The sequence below is a fragment of the Barbus barbus genome (assembly GCF_936440315.1).
Source record: "Barbus barbus genome assembly, chromosome: 35".
Taxonomy (NCBI): domain Eukaryota; kingdom Metazoa; phylum Chordata; class Actinopteri; order Cypriniformes; family Cyprinidae; genus Barbus; species Barbus barbus.
In genome coordinates this window covers 13,631,486-13,654,205 of record NC_136763.1, presented here as the reverse complement: position 1 = coordinate 13,654,205, position 22,720 = coordinate 13,631,486, and the positions used below count along the sequence as shown (strand labels likewise).

The 22,720-nt window shown below is 37.4% G+C and overlaps 1 protein-coding gene across 4 annotated transcripts; it reads right to left on the bottom strand.

Annotated features, from left to right (window-relative positions):
* Positions 1–948: 948 nt before the first annotated feature.
* Positions 949–22,121, bottom strand: LOC306855218 (protein Mdm4-like). Of its 4 annotated transcripts, none has more exons than XM_079393734.1 (11): positions 21,772–22,121; positions 21,339–21,427; positions 20,427–20,501; positions 20,188–20,321; positions 16,938–16,987; positions 16,431–16,495; positions 15,129–15,234; positions 5,817–5,977; positions 5,473–5,646; positions 5,322–5,387; positions 949–4,456 (listed from the first exon to the last, which is right to left on the bottom strand). In XM_079393734.1, exons 2-11 carry the CDS (start codon positions 21,411–21,413, stop codon positions 3,890–3,892), a joined length of 1,473 nt encoding a protein of 490 aa, XP_079249860.1. In that variant the 5' UTR covers positions 21,414–21,427; positions 21,772–22,121; the 3' UTR covers positions 949–3,889. The 4 variants fall into 4 exon arrangements, with proteins under 4 accessions (XP_079249860.1, XP_079249858.1, XP_079249859.1 ...); XM_079393732.1 differs by having other exon boundaries at positions 2,287–4,456; positions 5,473–5,661; XM_079393733.1 differs by having other exon boundaries at positions 2,287–4,456; positions 5,473–5,661; positions 21,969–22,092.
* Between the last annotated feature and the right edge of the window lie 599 nt (positions 22,122–22,720).

The following is a 22,720-nucleotide window of genomic DNA, read 5'->3' as shown; positions in this document are numbered from 1 at the left end:
GACAAAGAAATAATCAGTCTATAATTGTTTAATGGTAGGTTTATTTGAACAGTGAGAGACAGAATAACAACAACAAAAAAATCCAGAAAAACGCATTTCAAATAAGTTTTAAATTGATTTGCATTTTAATGAGTGAAATTAGTATTTAACCCCTTCGCAAAACATGACTTAGTACTTGGTGGCAAAACCCTTGCTGGCAATCATAGAGGTCCGACGTTTCTTGTAGTTGGCCACCAGGTTTTCACACATCTCAGGAGGGATTTTGTCCCACTCCTCTTTGCAGATCCTCCCCAAGTCATTAAGGATTCGAGGCTGACATCTGGCAACTCGAATCTTCAGCTCCCTCCACAGATTTTCTATGGGATTAAGGACTGGAGACTGGCTAGGCCACTCCAGGACCTTAATGTGCTTCTTCTTGAGCCACTCCTTTTTTGCCCTGGCCATGAGTTTTGGGTCATTGTCATGCTGGAATACCCATCCACGGCCCATTTTCAATGCCCTGGCCCTGACGGTACACGGCCCCGTACATTTGTGGAGAGGCGTCTTTTATACAGGTAACAAACAAATTAGGAGCACTCCCTTTAAGAGACTGCTCCTAATTTCAGCTCCTTACCTGTATAAAAGACACCTGGGAGCCAGAAATCTTGCTGACTGATAGGGGATCAAATACTTCTTTCACTCATTAAAATGCAAATCAATTTTTTACTTTTTTTAAATTGATTTTTTTGTTGTTATTCTGTCTCTCTGTTAAAATAAACCTACCCTTAAAATTATAGACTGATCCTTTCTTTGTCAGTGGGCAAATGTACAAAATCAGCAGGGGATCCAATCCCCCCACCCCCACTGTATATGTGAAAGGTGGATTCCTACCACCTGCAGCAGCATTGTTGTAAATCCCCAGACATTTTACCATTGCTGTTACACATCATTGGACAGACACAGATTTTTGTCAATGATTTATATTGGAAAGGAAAGAAAGTGGCTCTGGAAGAAAGGCTCAGAGCAGTGAACACACAATATTGACGAAACAATGAGCACTGAACACATCGCAGTTACAAAAGTGACTGTCACTTCATTTAAAATCATTCACAGTTATTTAAATAGTCTGGCCATAACTACTGTATAATAAGTGAAAACAATGAGCTGTCATTCCTCCTGTGTGATGGGTATATGACTCATTGTACATGCAGAGCTAAGCTGTGCCATTAGCAGTCAATGCATCAAGCTATTTCAGGATTTCTAATAAGTATTTATCATTGGGGGAATCTTACTTAATGAAATTCACATTATTGTCTCTGCATGCATGACAGCAATGGATGACTATTTCAGCCTGGCTGCACCAGAAAGAAAAAAACAAATAAAAATGCAATAACCTGAAAATGCTAGCAAGCAACCTGGACACATGTGGTCAAATCATTCCTTCATGCAATTCAATCAACACATCTTTCTTAGAGCTACATATTGTAAACAAAAACAAAGAGAGCACACATAAATATGTCAGTCTGGTGACTACACAAACTTAAATTGCCAGTGTAAACAGCACGTAAAGGAGAAGTAAAAAATAAACCGTAGAAAGACAGAGTAGGAAAATAATCACAAACAATGCACTTTTCCTTTCATCATGAGACCAAAAAGCATGACAAATGCAAAGAACATGTAAAACTGAAGCTTGAAACACTGAGGGCATTTAATGGTTTCATCCTTCTACGAGGACATTGAACCATTTGTGTGAACCTCTCAGTGACCAGCTACTGACAGTTTAAAAGATCTAACCTGATGGTAGGCCCATTACGGCGGACACCTGAGATGGTGAGAGATTAGAGGAAGAACCCAACTATCCCTCAGCATGAGACTGACCCCTCGAGACACTTCTGTTATTGATTTCCAATTACATCACTGCGTCTTACATTGGACGAGCCTGATAGACAGAAACAAGCAGGATTTCATGTAGAGTTGACAGAGACGCATTAAGCACAAGAACAATGGATTCAATATGCATTATGAACAAACTGGCTTTTATATGTTGAGAATATAAACTATTTCAATAAAGGAAGGGTTATTTAAAAGATTCAAAAACCAAAGTCAAAAGGTAGCAAAGCAAAATGATTTCAAATAATTCTTTACAAACTGAAAGACTGTTACTGCCCCCTTGTGGTAAAAAAGAAGAAGTAAACTTACATTTTTTTCTTTGGTAACATGACAGTAACAACTGGTGTAAAAGTTGATTTAACCTCTGAAATAAATTGTCAAAATAAACTGTGAAAATACTGCAATGAAGCTGCAAGTAAAACTGAAAAAAAGCATTTATTCCAATTGGTTACATCACTTATTTTACAGTTAAAAACAAACAAAAATGACTGTTCAGACTGAATCTGAGCAGAAACCAGGTTTGGATAAAAACAAGCAAACAATCAAAACAACCAAATAGACTTCATTATATAATTGCATTGGCTTAGGATGAATTTGTTTTCGATTCCATTCTGTGAGGCATATAATGGCAGTGAAACAGCAGTGTTTGTACCACACAAAAAAGTTCAAGATAAATTTAGATGGACATCCTCAAAAAGTTAAATAACAGCATTTATTAGAAAAAAAGCAAAGCTAGTCCTATTGGTTACTGTGTGTGAAAGTGCTTTCGCCATCTCATAGCTGAGGACACTAGATTTCCTTTTCAAAGGGTCCTCAATTGCTGCGCTTAATACACAACAGAGACTACCAATTAAAGCAGAGGATAATAACCCTAAAATCCCATTTCACTCTGGTAAATTTTACTTAACACTGCCAAAAATACAGATGACCATTTTGAGAGAGAGAAAAAAAAAAAAAAAAGTATGGCAGTATGGTAGACTTTGCTTTCAAAATACCTTTTTCCATAAATGCACCTCACATGGCAGTTTCTGAACCTTAATAAAACAGGTACGTGTGTGGATGAGAGGCAAAAGCCTGACCAGACAGAGCACAAATTGTCCTCAAATCATACACTAGATCTGTTCAGGTATAGAAAAACAAACAAACAAGGAAAGAACTTCAGCAACCAAAGGAAGGGTTAGGAAGTGAAAACCATGGCCATTGGCCTAACTTTTTTCTATTGTAGCTCTCATACATGAAAAGTTTAATACTTCACAACTGTAATACAACTGGTACTCTCAATATAGCACAGGAATGACATGTGACTGGTCACCCCATTTGATGTCATCAACCAAAACTAAGTTGATAAATAAATAAATATTCCCATATAATCTGTTTAAAGCACCTGTCAAAAGAAAAACCCTTCACCAGGCCTACTAAATATCACACAGCAGTGATTCCTAGAGCTTTAGTCTTTAAGTGCCTGAAATCTGCGGGGGGGGGTATATTCTAGTCTTCTAAGATAAAGTAAAACCAAAGATGGTCAAGAACATTGAAAGCGCAATAGCAAACCATCCGGTCTGTTTAAAGTAGTACATGTTAGGATTTTAATTCTTCATGCAGGCACAAATACTAAAGCCATGCATTTCATTTCGGAGTCTGTTAATATTTTTGACCCAAGATTCACATCTTCCCACTCTCAGTAGCAAATCAAGGCAGCTAAACCTCTCTTTCACCTTACAGATACTAAGCAGATACAGAGAGATCACGTTTTGTTAAGCTAACAAAACAATGGCGAACCAACAATACGAGGCAAGTTTCTTTAAATTACATTCTGTACATTATATATACTGGATTTGTACTATACAATATAAATCATCATCATAGATATATTGTACTATTACACTGATACACTGTGCTTTCATTTTAGCCCAGAAATGGTTTGTCAGTCTCTCTGCCTTCCTCCATATAAGGGAACATTTTTTAGAACTAGTATGTGAGTGTGCGTTTATAATACATGTGTCCCTTTAAGATGTTTCAGTCATGCTATGAAGGTTTTAATGACCTTCTGTATAACCTGGCCACAGCCTGGGCAAGGAGCATGAAATTTGTGCAGCTTGCGGGCACAGGGGAAACAGGTGATCAAGTGAGCCGTGCGGCCGTGGATGATGTTGCCGTTGCGTGGCCGCACTCGGCACAGCTTGCAGGGTTCCAGTAAGGCCTCTGGTTGACATTCCGTCTCCATGTCCAGTGTGTCCTGGCTGTCTCCCTCTGAGCTCTCCTGTAAGTGGTGGTGAAGCTGGGAAGGAGCCTTTCCTTTAGACGAGGAGGTGGATGATGGGGGGATGTTTCTAGTGACGTGGTGCGAGGGGAGGATGACGGGGTCAGACACAGTCCTAAGGCAGTCAGGCATGTCGATTCCATCATCATCCTCCTCATCTTCATCCCTCTCAGGACGTGAACTACAAGCAGGGATGTCTGGAACGGAGATGGAGTGCACAAGACGAGGACAATCCTTGTACCAGTCTTTCCGCAGAGCCCAACAGCGCATACAGTACCTTTGAAGAGGGGTGTTAAATTTGCGGCACTCTGAGCACTGCCACGCATCCTGCCAGAAGAGGAGGTCATTTGAATAAGATATGCCTTCCATGTATGTTTAACTATTTCAGAACATAAACAGAACAATATAAAGATGATAAACTTAAATATACACAAACAGTTATTTAAATCTTACCCTTTACATATAAATTTCATTACATAAAACTGTTCAAAAGTTTGGGATGAGTACATATAAAACTTTTATTCAGCAAGCTAAAAAATTGCCGGTTAAATAGTTTATAATGTTGCAATGGGTTTTGAAAGTAATCCTGCTCTTATTCAAATTTTTATTCAAAGAATCCTGAAAAAAAAATCAGTTTTACTGTTTTCCAAAAAAAACTTAAGCAGCACAACTTCTTAAAATATTAATATAACAAGAAATGTTTCTTGAGCACCAAATCAGCATACAATTATTTCTAAAGGATCATGTGATACTGAAGACTGCAGTAAGGGCTGCTGAAGCTTTGCCACAGGAATAAATTACATATATTAATTATCTCGTAGCAAGGACATCGTTAAAACAATTCATGTGACATCAGTGGTTCAACCGTAAAATTACGGTTGAACCACTGATGTCACATGGATTATTTTAACGATGTCCTTGCTATGTTTCTGGACCTTGATCGTGGTAGTATACTTGCTGTCTATGGGAGGGTCAGAGAGCACTCGGAATTCATCAAAAATATATTAATTTGTATTCTGAAGATTAACGAAGGTCTTACAAGTTTGGAACAATGTGAGGGTGAGTAATTAATGACAGAATTTTCATTTCTGGGTGAACTATTCCTTTGAGTAGGTAGGTCAGCATCGGCCATTTAAAAACGATTGATCACTAACAAAGAACAGCAAAAGTACTATTTTTCTTATACATATACCTGTGAGTTGATCTCAGTATCAGTGTCGTCACTTAAACACTGAGAGTCATCATCCTGATCTTGCATCTGAAAGTGAAAATGAATTGCATTTAGCTGGTTATGATGACTCAATGTTAAAACGAAACCGTGAATGAAGAAAAAACAACATTACCTTCCTATCATCTTTACTATCTTTCCCGGTCTCCTCTTCTTCATGTGGGGACTCCGTGTCACTTCCCTGCTCCAGCACTGCCTCCTTCATCTCCACACTAACTTGCTCGCTCTCTGCCTCATTCAGGAAACAAAGATCATCTGTGGTGTCAGAAACAATGGCCGTGTCCTCGTCCTGTCCGGGAGAAAGCTGTTCCCTCAGTCTAGTTGTGTGACAGTCTCACGACAGTGACTTAACTCCAATAAGACTACTGAGTTTTTTAGGGTTTTTTTTTTTTTTGCATTCTTGTTTTTCTTCATGAAAATGACCATATGAATTATGTTCTGGGTATTGTGTCCTCTTACTTGATTGGTGTGAATATCCGTTGAACCGTTGCTCCGGCGAGTGTAATTACTTCGTAAGTTACCCAGAAACCACCAGGGCAACCCAGAAAGGTCCCACTCTTCCAGAGTAAAGTCTAGCTTTGGCCGTTTGCAAGCAGACCTAGGCAAGCCGTCTGAGGAGTCTGTAAGGATAGATCAATATCTGATCTTAAAATACAAATTACAATTGCAAAAATTAAGGATAATGATGACATTGATTATATTGTTTAAATCAGTGATTCTCAACCGGTGGGCTGCAGCCCTCTAGTGGGCCTTCGAGCGCCATCTGGTGGGTCGTGCAGGCAGTGGTAGACTACCCCCAAATTAACAGGAACGAATAAAGGCAAGCCCTTATTTTGCCATTCAGCTGGACGAGTCGACGGACATAAGTAACGCTGCGTTACTGTTAGATTTTGTCCAATACTGCATGGAGAGTAACCTTTGTGAAGATCTGCTATTTTCCAAAGAATTTCCAACGAGAACAGCGGCAGATAATGTCATGCACTGCCTTGATGAGTACTTCACTGAAAAAGGTCTTGATTGGAAATACTGCATAGGTATTTGCACAGACGCTGTGGCTACTATGACGGGAAAACATCGTGGTGTTGTTAAACAAATCCAAGAGCCAGCACCAGAAGCAAAGTTGACGCACTGTTTCTTGCACAGGGAAAGCCTTACAACAAAGCAGATGTCACCAGAACTGCATGAGGTCATGAACATTGCTGTGAAAACTGTTAACTATATTAAGAAAAATGCCCTCAACTCAAGGTGCAACTCTGTGTGAACGACTTGATGCTGATCATTTGCAGCTCTTGTACCACAGTGAAATACTGTGGCTTTCAAGAGGATGTGTGCTTAATCGTCTTTTTGAACTGAGAAAAGAAGTGCACACATTTCTGGAAGAGCAACGCTCCCCTCTTACTGACATTACACTGATGATTACTTTTGTGCAAAACTGGCCTACACTGTTAAAAAAAAAAGAGAGATTTTTACAGGTAACTGTCTGTATTTTTTTTTACAGAATTTTCCCATTTTTTCATTATACGATGAAATACTGTTATTTTACAGATAATTGCTTGTATTTCGGTATTACATAAATGTTCTGTTTTTATGTAATGTCTAATTTTACATAAAATGCTATTTAATATTACGGATTATTCCTGTAAAAATAGGGGATTTTCTTTTTTAACCACAAATCATTCAGTCAAAGAATTTTTATTACCAGTGAAGATCGTTAATCGTGTGAGGGTTAAGAGGTTTTTAAGGTCAAATAATAGTATTTGTACATACAGTAAATGTACTGTAAATTATGCATCGTTTCTTTTACTACTCTTTTAACCTTTTCTTGCTAATTTAAACATTTGGTATTGTTTTCTGTGATGGTAGGTTTAGTGTAGTGTGTGTGTACAGGCACGCAAGATAACGCAAATTCAAATTTGCCGCCAATTTAGCGCCGCCCACGATGGTTGGCTGTTCAAGATGGTCCTCACTGCAGAACACAAGATCCAGAGGGTGTGATTGGATCTAGATCCAACTCCTCCCACCTTACATTTACCTAAACCTACCCGTCTCCACCCCCTGATCCCTAAACCCACCCATCTCCACCCCTAAACCTACCCATCTCCACCCCCTACATGTGGATCCAACCCCGCCCCCTGGATCTTTGTTCTGCAGTGAGGGGCTACTGGGCTGTTCTGCACGAGAGCGGAACAGCTAGCGAATGATTTGAATATGAGAAAAAAAAATTTTTTATGTAAAATCATTGTCATTTTAAGCAGAATCAAAAGTTTATAGTTAAACCGTAGTGCTTTGTTTCATTAACTCGAACCATATGAATTACCTTTATGCTTTCTACATACAATTTTTGGGTAATCAAAATGTTGGTATACCCACTCAGATGCATTTTATGCCTCAACAGATGTTGGACAACTTTAAAAAAAAAAAAAAAAAAAAAATCCAAGTTATCTGCAGATGAAAGAAAAACATCATGGAAGGCATTGGGGTGAGTAAAACTTTCATCTTTAGGTGGGGCTGGGTATCGATTTAGGTACTTTTTAGGCACTGACCGAATCGGGAACCAGAATCAAAGTATCGTTATTGATAGTGAAAATTTTTGAATGTTTACATTAATTTTTGGGTTAACTGGGACCGTGAAAACATATAACTTGGGCTTTGAGTAGAGGTGTGCGATATGACGATTTTTAATCGTGGACAATAAAAATGTCTCCATGATCTGCTTTTGAAGAAATATCGTAGTATCGTGCATATATCGTGCATAGTATACAGCGCACATTATGTCAAATACAGTTCTGTCGCCTCCGTCTCTATATACTGTACAACACAACATACAGCAGTAGAGTTACTCTGACAGGACACTGCACTTATTCGCGATCGCAAAAGTACATTATTTGCACACAAGCCTTGCTGGTTAAATGTTTCATTCGCACGCTGGTCTGACGTGCGCTTTTTTCTGAGCACATACACCTGAAGCACGCGCACTAAAAAGAAAAAACAGAAACAGAATTGCGCAAGTTTTCAGGTCAACCCAACCTTAATGTTACAGTGGACACATATAAACTTCACTGACCACATTGCACTGGCCCGATCCTGCAGATTTGCCCTGTACAACATTAGGAAGATCAGACCCTTCCTTACGGGGCATGCAACAGAACTCCTTGCCCAAGCGCTTGTTCTCTCCAGACTGGACTATTGTACTGCTCTCTTGGCAGATCTTCCAGCATGTACTGTCAAGCCTTTGTAACTAATCCAGCATGTGGCACTGAGAGTGGTCTTTAACGAGCTGAAGAAAGTGCACGTCACTCACCTCATCACTGCTCTGGTTGCTAGTAGCCGCTTACATCACATCCCAAAGAGGTACAAATTCACTTTCACAGACCTTATCTTTGACCGTTTGTTGCTCTTCTAATAAACTGCCAAAATCTGCCCATTTTCAAGAAATGGCTAAAAATGCTTTTTTTTTCTTCATGAGCACTTGACCCATTAAAGGGATAGATCGCCCAAAAATGAAAATGACCCCATGATTTACTCACCCTCAAGCCATCGTATGTGTATATGACTTTCTTCTTTCAGACAAACACACTCAGAGTTATATCAATAAACATCCGGCCTCTTCCAGGCTTTATAAGAGCAGTGAATGGCTGCCATGACTTTGAAGCTCAGAAAAGCGCATCCATCCATCCACAAACGTACTCAACATGGCTCCAGTGGGTTTTTTTCTGAAAAGCATATTTTACACTTTATAAAGTAAAATAACTCAGGTCAAACAGCCATACAGATTTGACTTAAGCATAACTTACTCGATGTAGGATGTAGCTTTGTATGTCATGACGTAGTGTTTTGCCGGGAGCTATTTTTTTTTTTACTTTATAAAGTGTAAAATATGCTTCACCTTTATTAATCCCTGGAGCCATATGGAGTATGTTTATGAAGGATGGATGCACTTTTTTGAGCTTCAAACTCATGGCAGCCATTCACTGTCATTACAAAGCCTGAAAGAGCTAGGATGCTTATTGATATAACTTGGATTGTGTTCATCTGAAAGAATAAATTCATGTACTGCACACTGAGGATGGCTTGAGGGTGAGTAAATCATAGAGCAATTTTCTTTCTTTGGTGAACTATCCCTTTAATACTAACTCTTTCCATTTATAAAAAAAACCCTGCTATGTCTACTGTGTTAGGCTAACTGGTACTTTGTATATTGCTTTGGATAAATTGTCATTGTAAATGTATAAATGTATACAGCAATTGCTTTTTAATGTAGGTCTTTTTGTATGTTCTAAATTATGTACTAAATGTATTTCCTGTAATATTTTTTATTAATTTAACTTGACATACAATGCTTCTGTACAATGACTAATACTGTGAATGTGCAGGTTCCTTTTAAAAGGTACAGAATACATGGTTCATTTTACAGAAATTAGCAGACAATTTTGCTATTTTTAATTTTTTACATATTTCTAAGTAACTATGCTCACTTCTCTACTGTCCAAACATTTTAAACTGTAATATTCTAGAAAATGAACAATTAAAAATGTATATCTAGAGACATCTGTCTTTGTATTACGAATTTACTACATTTTTATACAACATGTCTTGGTTATTATATTGCAGTTAATAATATCTGTATTTTAACAAAATTATTCTAGGTAGACATAAAATAACTTCTAAATGCCTTTTAATTTACAGAGATTGGCTGAAGTTGTGAGATTGTTTCTGTAAAAAGAAGGATTAATCCTGTAAATATACAATTTTTTTTTTTTTTTTAAGTCCATGTAAAGTGATATTAAAATATGTGTTCTGAGTTTGTCACACAACAGAAAAATGTGTTATTAACCACCCAGACAAATTTGAATGATAAAAAAACCCGCCAAGTAACTAAAATAAGTTATCAAAATCTTTGAAAAATAAGCAGGACTCTCTGCTCTCAAACACTGGGGGCGCTGAAACCACGCCCACTCGCGGGAAAGCGGCCATCTCTCTCAACTGTCAAATACCGCTATAACCTGAATGGATGCTACTGATATACAGCCATACATGTTTGATCGTGCAAGTTCGTTATTTGCGCTGTAGTGAGTTGAAACCTTCTCGTCGTCAAGGCAGCGCTGCTCATGGTTGCTTAGCAACGGCAAATACCAAGAGAGAGCAAGCTCCGGTGCGCTTTGAAAGAAGAGAAAGCGGTACAGCTCGCGTTTCTAGATGCGAATTGTGAACGCTCCATGTTTTTAAATTGTATGTATTCTGCCACATATTGATGTCTCTGGGCTAAGACCCGGGTATCCATTCACCCTAGAACCGTCCCTGCCTAGAATCTGTATATCTAACATCACAGACATTCAAAAAGACAAACTAAGAACTTGACTTCTCAACGTAGTTATTATAGTGTTAGGGGCGGGGCCACGCTCGGTGGCTCCATTGCATCATCGAGCCACCGTTTTAGCCCCGCCCAAAAAATCCTGAACACAGAAATGGTGAAAAACTGTTTAACTCCACAATTAAGTACTACATAGTTCAGAGTCTTTGTAATGCATTTCAGCAATTACATTTCTAACATTTGTAATGTGTTTAGAAACAATTCTCAGAATTCTCTTTACATGGAACTTAAAATACGTGTTTACTGCATTTTTATAAATGATTTCTTAGTTATCGTACATGGAAAAACTGTACTTTAAAATTAATTTCCTGTAGATTGACAGAGCAGTTTTATAAAACAACTTGTTAAAACCTTAAATTTATGGCGATTAACCTGAAAGTTGGTTGTTTTTCTATGTAATTTGACATACATTATCTGTTTTTCCATAGTTTACAAACAATTATCAACAGTAATATATAATGAATTTTGACTAAAGTCTTTTCTGTATTTTTACAGTTTTTGCTTGTAATTTTGTGAAATGGCTATTTTCTGTAATTAAACTGAATATGTCTGAAGCACTCCTGCCAGTCTTTTTACCGTTTTGTTTTTACAGGTTTTTTTTTTTAAAGTGTACTTGTCTGATATATCGATCAGTTAAATCAGCTGAATGCATCAATGCAAGGCAGAAAAAGCACAGTGGTTTTGGTTTCAGACAAAATTTAAGAATTCAAGAAAAAACTCATTCTTTGGAATAGAAGAGTCAAGGAGGGACGATTTGACGCGTTTCCACATCTGAGTGAAACTTTGGAAGCCTCTTCTCATGTGAACATATCATGTGTCATAACCCAGCACTAGGGCTGTGCGATTAATCGAAATCAAACCGCAATCGCGATTTGAGACGTTGCGATTTGCTAATCGCAAAGCTTGCGATGTGGACGCAATATTCTCTGTTCCAGAGCAAACGCAAATGCATAACTGCCAGCCTTGAGTGGCAGTGTTACTAACCAACTGAGCGAGTGCACCTCCATTCTCCCCAATCAGCACTGCTCTAGCCAATTGCGTAAACGCCCACCATTTAAAAAAATATAATAAGAATAGAAAGAGCAAGAGAGAGCGAGTGGGATTATGGCGTCTACAAGGTCAGATCAATAGTCAGGCAAGGTAATACTAAAGAAAAACGTATGTAATATGAGATTACTTTGGCTTCTAAATGACAGCCACCGAATAAAAAAGGTAATGTGCAAGAGCTGTGCCACAATGCATAAGAGCTCCCTTATCGGTTCTGCTTTTAGTACTGGAGAATAAAAGATACATTCTTCGAATATTTTTATTAGTACATGAACGTTATCTTACACATTTTATCTCCCCAACAGATTCTAATTTTAAATAAGTTTATAGGGCATGTTCACTATTCAATTCAGAAGACCGCACACACAGCCTGCGTCTCTGAATGCTTCTCATACTCGCTCCTCTCTGCCCCACGCGACGCACGAGCACAACTCGCTCCTTGCTCCACGTTTAAAACAAATGTAAATTCAGTCTAAATGCTTGCTAATTTCACTTGGATGAAATGAAACATTCAGCACATTTTCCACTTGTTCTTAAAATTCCAAATACTTAAAAATGAATAAATTAGCCTGTAACCTATGTAATACTTTAATAATTGACTAAAGTAATACAGCTCTTTATTTACAAAAAATAAACAAATCTTTCTGGTGAAGTTCAGTAATTAAAGGGGACCTATTCCGCAAAAATCACTTTTATAAGCTGTTTGAACATAGTTGTGTGGCCGCAGTGTGTGAAAACAACCAGCCTATAATGTTAAAAATCCACCAACTCATTTTGGTATAAAACCAATAAATCATAAACAGTCTCTCAGTACGAGCTGTTTCAGATTCTCCCTCTGTTCACGTCACAGAGGGGAAAAAGTCCCGCCCATTTGTGACGCTCTCTGCCCTATTAGCATAAACACAGCACTGAGTGAGAAGCTGCGGTCCGCTATTATTGGAGTTATATACAATGTCAATGCCAAAGAGGCTTTACAAGTGTTGTATTTTAGGATGCACTAATGAACATAGGAGTCGCCACAATCTCCCCCCATCTGAGCCGAGGACACTGTGGTTAAATTTCATTTTCGAAGGAAATATCCCTGAAAAAACGGTAACGTCCCCTATATGTTTAGGAATTAATACCAACGCTTCGTGCGCGAACATCAGCTCCAGACAAAGTAAGTATCACGCATTTGTTTTCCAAATTGCCTTTCTGAAAGAGCTTCTTGGCACTCTGTAAGGCTTATTACTAAAGCTATCATTGTCTCTTCCTGTTTTCAGTGATGCTGCCTTCAAGTGCCATCAGAATAATTGTGAATGAATAGTTAAAAGTTGCGTATGAAAGCAGTCGATCGCTTGAAGTTGTCGAGCTCATAATCAGAAGTGGAACGTTTGTGATAGCATGAGACCAGCTATGTTGTTATTTTTAGCCCGTCGTGCTCCCCGTCTGTGTAATTCATAAACACAAATTTATTATGCACAGTACAATCAGATGACCGACTTTGAAACCGAGTAGTAAAGATAACAGGTTTGTATTAATAGTGGAATATTTATTTGCAAAGGCTAGCACTGCTAATACGGAGCTGGAGCTCTTAAAGCTCCGCCCTCTTCTCCGGGAGCAATAGCTCACTCGCATTTAAAGCAACATACTCAAATTCAGCTCATACCCTAAAAGTGGCCATTTTAACAAGCTATAAAAATTTATCTGTGGGGTATTTTGAGCTAAAACTTCACATACACACTCTGGGGACATCAGATACTTATTTTACATCTTGTAAAAAGGGGCATAATAGGTCCCCTTTAAGTAAATTCTGTAAATGTAGTAATACCATTATAATCTTCCCTGCTGAAAAAACAATATATCCCCTCCCAAAACACAATAGAAAATGTAATGGATTTAAGGGTTATAATGGGAACTGTATTTGTTTTAATATAATGATGTCTACTGGCATTTGATGGACTATTGGTGGGATGTAATCTGGCAGATGGTAACCAATAGAAAAACAGTAATTCCTATTGCAATAATGCCCAAAACACACTATAAAAAGGAATTTTGTAATGGTTATAATGGAAACCATAAGAATTTCTGTGATGGTTTTTATAGTTTTTTTCAGCAGGGTAACAATGCCCACTGTGCTGCACACTATTGACAATATTGAGCTGAAGCAAATTAAACAATTTAAAAAAAAGGAAAAAGAAAAAAGCAAAATGTAACACCACCACCCCCCCCCCCCCCCACCCCGCAATTAGATATTTTCCCCAAATCGCAAAGCCCTACCCAGCACTTGTCTCAGTTGTCTCAAAAGTTTGCTGCCTACTTCCCAGAGGACCCTCGACATGGAAACCTTTAGACTTTGGACCCATTCTCTGTGGATCCTGCTTCAGAAGACATGGCTCTGTCCACTGTGTTGGAAAATGAACTAATGGAACTATCAGCTGACAGTAACCTAAAACTTCAGCTCACACAAGTTGACCTTGCTTCATTTTGGTTCTTGGCTGCAAGTGAATATCCCTCTCTGTCAAAGCAGGCAATCCAATTTCCTATTGCCTTTCACCACCACATACTTATGCGAGTCCGGGTTCTCCACTGTGACTATCACAAAATCAAAAGCAAGGAGCAAACTGAAAGCTACTTTGGATGCTACTCTCCATGTCAGTCTCTCACCCATTTCACCAAGACTTGATCTTATTATCTCCAAGAAGCAAGCCCAAGTGTCTAACTGAGGGTATGCAGAATATGCATTTTGTAACAGGGTTTGTCTCATGTGAACTACTCCAAAACCCGTTCATGTAAATATGTTAATGCGTTGGGATTTATTAATTATTAATGGTCCTAGAGTGGTTGTTGATGAAAACTGTGTTACTGACGTGTGACACCTGTTAAGACTTCCTCATTTTTGGATATAAGGGGTATAATTAACATGTCCAGTTTTTCTCCAGTTGAATTGTAAAAAAAAAAAATAATAATAATTATATATATATATATATATATATATATATATATATATATATATATATATATATATATATATATATATATATATATATATATATATATATATATATATATATATATTTTTTTTTACAATTCAACTGGAGAAAAAAAAAAAAAAAAAAAAAAAAAAAATATATATATATATATATATATATATATATATATATATATATATATAAAATACATGTAATATTTATGTCATGCTTCAAGTTTGTTTAATGTGTAATATTATTTTAAACAGTCATGTTATCCTGTGTTCATAATATCATATTTGGAAAGGTGGTCCTTGGAATGTTTTTAAACAGTCATTGGTGGGCCATGAGTTGCAAAAGATTGAGAACCCCTGGTCTAAAGTGTGTTTGGTGGTTCATGCTGACCTTCATCAGGATCACGTGGCCTGCGCTGCGAGCAGCTCTGCGTTGCAACAGTGCTGGAACTACCAGCAATGAGAGCCTGTCCAGAGCTAATCGACCCACTGGAAACCTACACAGTAAGGGAAAAATCGAATCAGCATGCAGTAATGACATGACACTCGGTAGGACAGCAGTTCCTTCACAGCAGGCGCCCGTGGGTGTGGCAACAAAGGCCAAGTACTCACAAGTAGTAGCAGGGGGAAAAAATAGGAAGTTTCTAAAAAGGTTGCTTAGAATGGGTCACAAATAATGGAGATATTAGACACCGCTGCAACTGTAAGTGCACATAAAGTAGCAACAATCAAGTAGACTCCTTGTATCTAAATTACATCTCACCAATAACACTAGTAATGCGTAACTACAAGTAAAAAAAAAGCCAATCCAAAATAACACCTTTTAAAGTTCATATTATTAGCATAAAACACTCAAAGCCTTTCTATTCAAAGTCTAGCACAAACGCATGACGGTACCAGACACCTCCTCCCAGACTGCTTTTCCCAACTCCACCCAACTTCATTCCGCCAACTCACAACCGTAAACCGTCATGCCAATGGTGTTAAATGTGGATGGGTGTATGACAGAGGGGAAAGGGGAGAAAAGGGCCAATGAACTGAGAAGGAAGCTGCAGTCCTTCCGAAAGAAGCAACGATGCAGAGAAGGAAACTCTGAGTGACAAACAGAGAAAGGTACTCTGTCCCCCAGCAGCCAGGCCCATGCTGGTGGCTTCTCCGGAAGGACCACCAGACCAAGCCGGCAGTGGGGAAGTACAGAGACGGTGCCACTCTGTACAGATACGGCTGGCGGAGACAGCTGCCACTCTCCCCTTTGTGGCAAAAAGGCTACTGATCATGATGCAATTCTAAACACAAAACTTGCATTGTAACAAAGGTCTGAGCAACTACAATGTAAAGAAAAGATCTGAAAGCTTGAGAAGACAATTATGGGCATTAAAGTAGCATTGATTAGAGCACACATAAAAAAAATGGAAAAAGCTGACAAATGTAAAAGGCAGTAAGTATTGTATGCTGAAAAAGCACCCATATAATGACCTAAATCATCTTTAAAAGAAAATTACAATACATTTTGTACTCAAAATGCCCTGCACAAAGCACTTTTGTCAGCCTTTCATTTACCAAAAATCACAAGTAACAGAATTAATCAAATTAGATTTATCATGATCAAGATTCATTTGAATTCTGATCATTTGTTTGCCATGAAGAGGAGTAGCGGACACTGTTTCTCCTGTGCACCATGCTTTAGTTTTACCTGACCAGGATCTTCACTTGGAGACTCATTAGAATCCTTGCCGACAGAAAGATTCTTTGCTGCATCTGTATTTCAAATAAAACATAGTAACAAAACAAACAAAAGAAAAAAAAAAAAAACTGCCCTTTATTCACCAAGCACACCTCAAGCATACTTGGCCGAAATGTAACGCCTGAATCTATGGTGGAAAATGGGGTATATAATAAATATTAGTTTTATTATTTAATCTTTTATTTAACCTAGTCAAGTATTTAACATCAAGTCAAGATTCTGTATGAAGATTGCACAGTATACTAACCTGATAATACAATGACAAAGTTAGGGGGAAAAACATAAAAAAAAAAACGTTTTTACATGCACACACCTTAAAATGAAAGGTGGGGCTAATCAAAATTAGAGAAAGCAAGAGAGTAAAAGGGCTAAATGACAGCATGACAAGTCATTCAAGATCATTCAAAATATGCATCTCTGGGAGATCAAATTCAACAACAAGAAGAATGGACTTACCCGAATTATTCAAAATAAACAAATTCCTCTTCAACATCTCATACACAGGGCTATGAAAGGCAGAAAAGAAAGACGTAAATACCTGATATATGTAAATTATCTCGAGGTATTCAGGGGCCAGTTTCAGTAAGAATGGTTAAGTGAAAACTCTGAGTATGTTAACCCTGAAATGAGGGAATCTCTGGGTTTTCCGTTTCTAAATGGGAGGTTTATCAAACCTGAGAAAGCAGGGTAAGTCAAGCCCGTTTCAGAAAGAGAGGTAACTTACTCTGTGAACCTAACCTGGTCAGGAGCAGGTTTTCTGTGGTAAACCCAGAGTTTCTTTCGGTCTCCTCCCCCTTTTTATAGTGTTAGCGAAGTTTAAATACCTTATTCATTCATTCACGCTGCAAAATCGCTTTTCTTACAGAGTATTTTTGTCTTATTTCAAGGAAATTCTTAATCTGCATTTTTTATATGAAAAATGGTCTATATTTAAGTAAAATTGTCCGCCATAGGGTAAGAAAAAGAATCTTACTGTAACCGGAAACAAGAATATTTTTAATTTCTTAATAATTTAAAACACTTTAAAACAAACCGAGATGCAGAGCACATTATAAGTCCGCTGTATGCAGATTTTAAGGAAAATCCGTCAAAGAGGGGTTTCACAGGACTGTAAGTCAGTGGTGTAAAAATTTTAAATGAGGTTTAAATGAGGCTAATCTGATAAATGACGTTCACTTGATATCTTTCTGTGGTGTCTGGAAGTAACCCAATAATCTGAATTTCCTTCAGGATTTCCAGTGTGGTTGGATGAATTGATGACAAGCATATCCCCACCATCGCACCTTCTAAAAAATGAAACTGATTACTTTATGGAATGGAAGGATGCCAGATAGAGGGGTAGTACGAGCCATAACCACCACCACAGCTGTTAAATAAACTAATTATTCACAATGTTTTGGTCATCTTTATTTCCTAATAAAAAAGCAAAAATTATTCTTTTAACTTTTGGATTTTAGAAATCTTCCAATACTTGACCATCTCCTCTTCATCTGTCAGTGGTGCAGGTTCTCCCTCTGCCTTCTTGCTGTCGACAAGTCAGTAGTTAATTCTATTACTCTAATTAAGAAATGTAACCGGTTGGATTAGAGAATATTTAATTATGTGAAAAGAGTGTTAGACTATGTGGAAAAGGCTGCAGCGCACTGAAATAGACATTGAATGATATTTAATGTCAAATGTTTGTAAAGTCATTTAGCCCACAAGAACCTTTCATGTTTAAAGCTTCACCTTGATTGAATTGTGTTTTTATACTTCATTTTTAGCTGCTGCCACGTTCTTGTTTCTTTTTTCTGTCTTTTTCCCCTTTTTTTGTGGCCATGGGATACCATTAAAATGAATATTAGTTCAATAATTTACAGTTATTGACAGTTATTAAGAATTAAAGTTGCGCATTGACGGAGGTACGCACGCTGACGACTTTTTGGCAAGAGCTGTTGCCATGGTGAATCGTAATTTCGGCGCTCCGCTGATCATGTCTTTTCATAGTCGTGGTGCACGCGTTTAATTCAGTCAGCCTACTTAGAGTTGAGTAAACTAACTCAGTTCAGCTGTTCTGTTACCGAAAACTCAGAGTAAATCAACTCTGAGTTCAAGTTTAAAATCAGAGTTGGTTGAACCTCCTTATTGAAACGGGCCCCAGAGCTGTTAAAGGGGTAATTCATTCAAAAAAAGACAACTCTTGTCACCTTTACTCATTTTCATGTTGTTCTAAACTTGCATGGCTTTCTTTCTTCTACAGAACAAAAGAATATATGAAGAGTTCAGATGCAAAAGCCGCTAAACGCCACCTCCGTCAAAAATGAGATAATGATATTGAGCGAATGCTTACAGCACATAGTACACGTTCAACAAATATTTTTGCTTCAAATCCTCGAAATCCCAGCGTCAGCCCATTCAGAAATATCGGTTTGCTGGCAAAAGCCTCTAAACGCCACTTCCCTTTGGCAGCAAAAGCCGCTATGTTCCGAGAACCAATCAGAAGGTGCGAATCGAATCATATGATTTTGAGCAGTTTCAATAGCGCTGAGGAGCCAGTTTTTCTGTGGAGATCGTTTTAGATTCAAATTCAGATTGAGATTTTTAACATAAAAGCTGGAGTATGATGAAACGGATGAGCCTGTCCTACTGACATTGAATAGCAGAAGAAAAATTCTACCCGTTATAAGGCAAAAGAAGGTAGATACAGTGGAAATGGCTCGGTCGCAAGTGCATTCATAACAGTTTTCCGTGCAGTGCCGTTACTTTGAAGGAATCTGATTTGTTATACATCAAACAACAGCTGTATTTCACGAACGACAAAGTCAAACAAGATGCCATTCTTCTGTCTCATATGGATGTTATGCCAGATGTATGTATTTTTAATGTTGGGTTGTTTGTGTAACGTCTGTTTTTTGTTGTTAAAATAAATATGCTGGCATTTTGTGCCATTGTGGTTATACTGTGTGAATCTTTTTGTTTTGTTTTTTATATTTTGGGGGGATTTTTGCCTGTATTCAGAGAGGGTTTCTAGTTGTATCTTTAGTGATTTTTCAACTATTGACTGTCTTGTCCCAAAGAGGTGGATTTAGAGGTTTTTGCAAAAAAAGCACAAATGGATTTAGCTGGTTTTGATGCAAAAGAAAATCTAACTTGTTAAAAACCAATGGTTTGTCTAAAGTGATATTTTTGAAAAAATGTTATGTTATTCACTAACTAATTACCTTATCATTACCTTTAAAATGAAACTACTGAACCTGATCATAAGAGTCTGATAAAAAAAATGCTCATTTAAAAGAAAAGAAGTCTGATGGATTTAGAGGGTTTTGCATTTGAACTCTTCATATTTTGAAGAATGTTGGTTTTGGTGACAACTGACATCCATTGTATGGATATTTCTCCAAACATTGTTTTATGTTTCACGGAAGTAGTCAAACAGGTTTGGGTCAGTGAGTAAATAAATGTTAGTTTACATTTAACTTTAACCCCCTTGTGTTGATTTGGAAACATATTAATAACTTATCAGTTGATAATGTACATTTTCAGCTGATTATTGAGTGCATTATTTAACTGCAATTTAAGTAAACATATGTGTGTGTAATTTATATTGGTCATCAGCCAACCAACTAGCTGTCTAGATATTGTCAACAACTGAAAAACCAGACACAATTGAGAGACATCTTTTTTTTTTCTGCCATTTAAATCTCATTTCTGGTAGTTATGAGCTCACCTGGGGTTCTTAACAGAAAAGCTCCCCACTTCCAGTAGCTCGCCAAGTGGGTCATCTTGACAGTGGACAATGTGCTGCCTTTGTTTGTCATAAAGCTCCTTCATCATGATGTACTGACCCAGGTAGTGCATGATCTAATTAAAAACACCGCCATTATTAAATGTACCTTATCAAGTTGCTCAAACTCTTATCCAAAGCATGTGTCAATAAGCAGAGGTCAGCTCATAAACACTCCTCACCTCCTTCAGGGTAAACACCTCCTCCTGAGCACCTGCTACTCTCAGGATCTGCAGCAGAGGAGCTCTGGGGTGGACCTGCAGAATCAAAAAGCCACATATTTAACAGTATGTAGCCTACAATGTACAATAAAATAGTATGAAGCCTACTTTATCATATTTGATACATGAACTTCTAAAACCTCTAAATTATAAAATAATCAAAACATCACTGCAAAAGCTGATGCACACAACCTACTACACGCCCTATGATTGACAATTACTTTTTTAGATAAATACTTTAGTAAGTAAAAGGCCTTTTATAGCGTAAGTGTAAAACTATCCACTTTCAGGTATGAAATCTTGTTCATGGTCTTGAAATTGTATAAAGAAAACATAAGAATAACTTGTTGGCAATAATTTAAAATGAACATTTACTGACAGGTGTACTGAATTATGTACTAAATATGACTTGTGAGGAATTTTTATTTGTACAAATATAAAATAACTTAAATAGCATCTAAAGACAGAGAGACAATGGATAACTACATGCATTGTATATGCATAAAAGTCTCATTGATTTATATCACTATGAGAATTTCAACTTACTAACCAAATCCCCCAAATCGCATATTTTTACTTAGTTTGGGCCTCTGAATAAAACTGAGGTGTTTTTTTTAATGAGTAAGAGCTCCATATTCTCATATATTACTACCTAGGCCTTACGTATCAAATAAGACAAAACATACATCACATATGCATGAACTTTTTACAAATAGATTTCCTCTGTTCAACAAATAGTTCCATTTCTTAAAAATAAATAATTTTAAAAGATTTTCCTTCTAATCGTTTAATACGTCAGGCTTTACAGGGGTAAATGAAGTATGAAACCTCAAGAATGAGAGTTAATAGTGAAAGTGCTTATCTGTTGCTCACCTGAGTCCCTTCCCCTGGAAGAGTCCTGCATGAAGAGCTTGACCCCGTTAACTGAGATGATGGCAATGAGGTCATGACTGACTTAAGAACTGCGAGGAAACATATTTATATTTTATTACCAACAAAGGGTTGTCTTTCAAAACCTAGTGAGCTGTCTACCAAGACATCACAGGTGTCGTTCAGATCGAGACTGACAGCTCAATAGAAATCAAATGCTTGTTAATAATATATATACAGTGCACTCGAGAGTTAACTATGATTAAAAAAAAATTATAATAATAAAAAGATAAATAAATTAACGTTAAATGTATTTCCCTGAGAACGTCATAATGTAGCAGTCAGCTAATTATAAAAAAGCAATTAAAAAAAGCAATCATTTCTATACCATTTCACGCGCACAGGACATGTTGGAGACGAAAATGACTTTACTTACCATTATCCTAGTTCTTGCATTTGGATAACAAGGTAAACTGTGATAGTTGACTGGGTTAATTTCAATTCTCCGAGGTTGAAACAAGGATGCTAGGCTAACGTGCGTAGCTATCAGCGCGCGACATTTAGAAGCAAAAAGATCCGTTAATGTTTAAACTAGACCTCGCGTTATCGTGCTGGTAGTGCATTCACACTCACCGTGTTATCTGTGAACGATTACATGGTTTCCAGTTTTTATAGAATCTGAATTTGCGTAAAGAAAAGGAGAAGCGTGTGGGGGTTTTTTTAACAGTTGCAGTCAGTAGAAGTTGACGTGATGTATGTCGTCATCGGGGTTGCCAGACCTTATGCAGTTCCTTTTTTGTCCTGCGGCGGCGCTACAGTGACCTTTACCCATCCTCAGAAATAAATACAAGCACGGGAATGTGTGTTTAAAGATTTTGATACGGTTGAAAAATAAATAATAATAAATTTTATATATATATATATATATATATATATATATATATATATGTCTTTCCCCCTCCCTCCAAAAGCTAGGTGCGCCTCAAGATTCTAAATGAGATTTAATATTTAAGATTAAAATTGTATTTTGATATGAACAATTGTTTTTTGTGAAACAAGTATTCAAACTTTAGATCATGTGTTTTGTTTGTTGTGTGTGTGTGTGTGTGTGCGCGCATGTTTATGTGGTTTATGAGGACACAAATTTGTATAATGACATGGGTATGACAGAGGTATTACAATATGAAGGTGGTTTATGAGGACACTGCCTATGTCCCCGTAATTCAAAAGGCTTAAAAAAAAACATACTAAATGGTGTTTTTTTTTTTATCTAAAAATGCACAAAGTCTCCTGTGAGGGCTAAGTTTAGGTGTAGGGTTGGTGTAGGGCAATAGCACACACAGTTTGTTCAGTATAAAAACCATTACGCCTATGGAGAGTCCCTA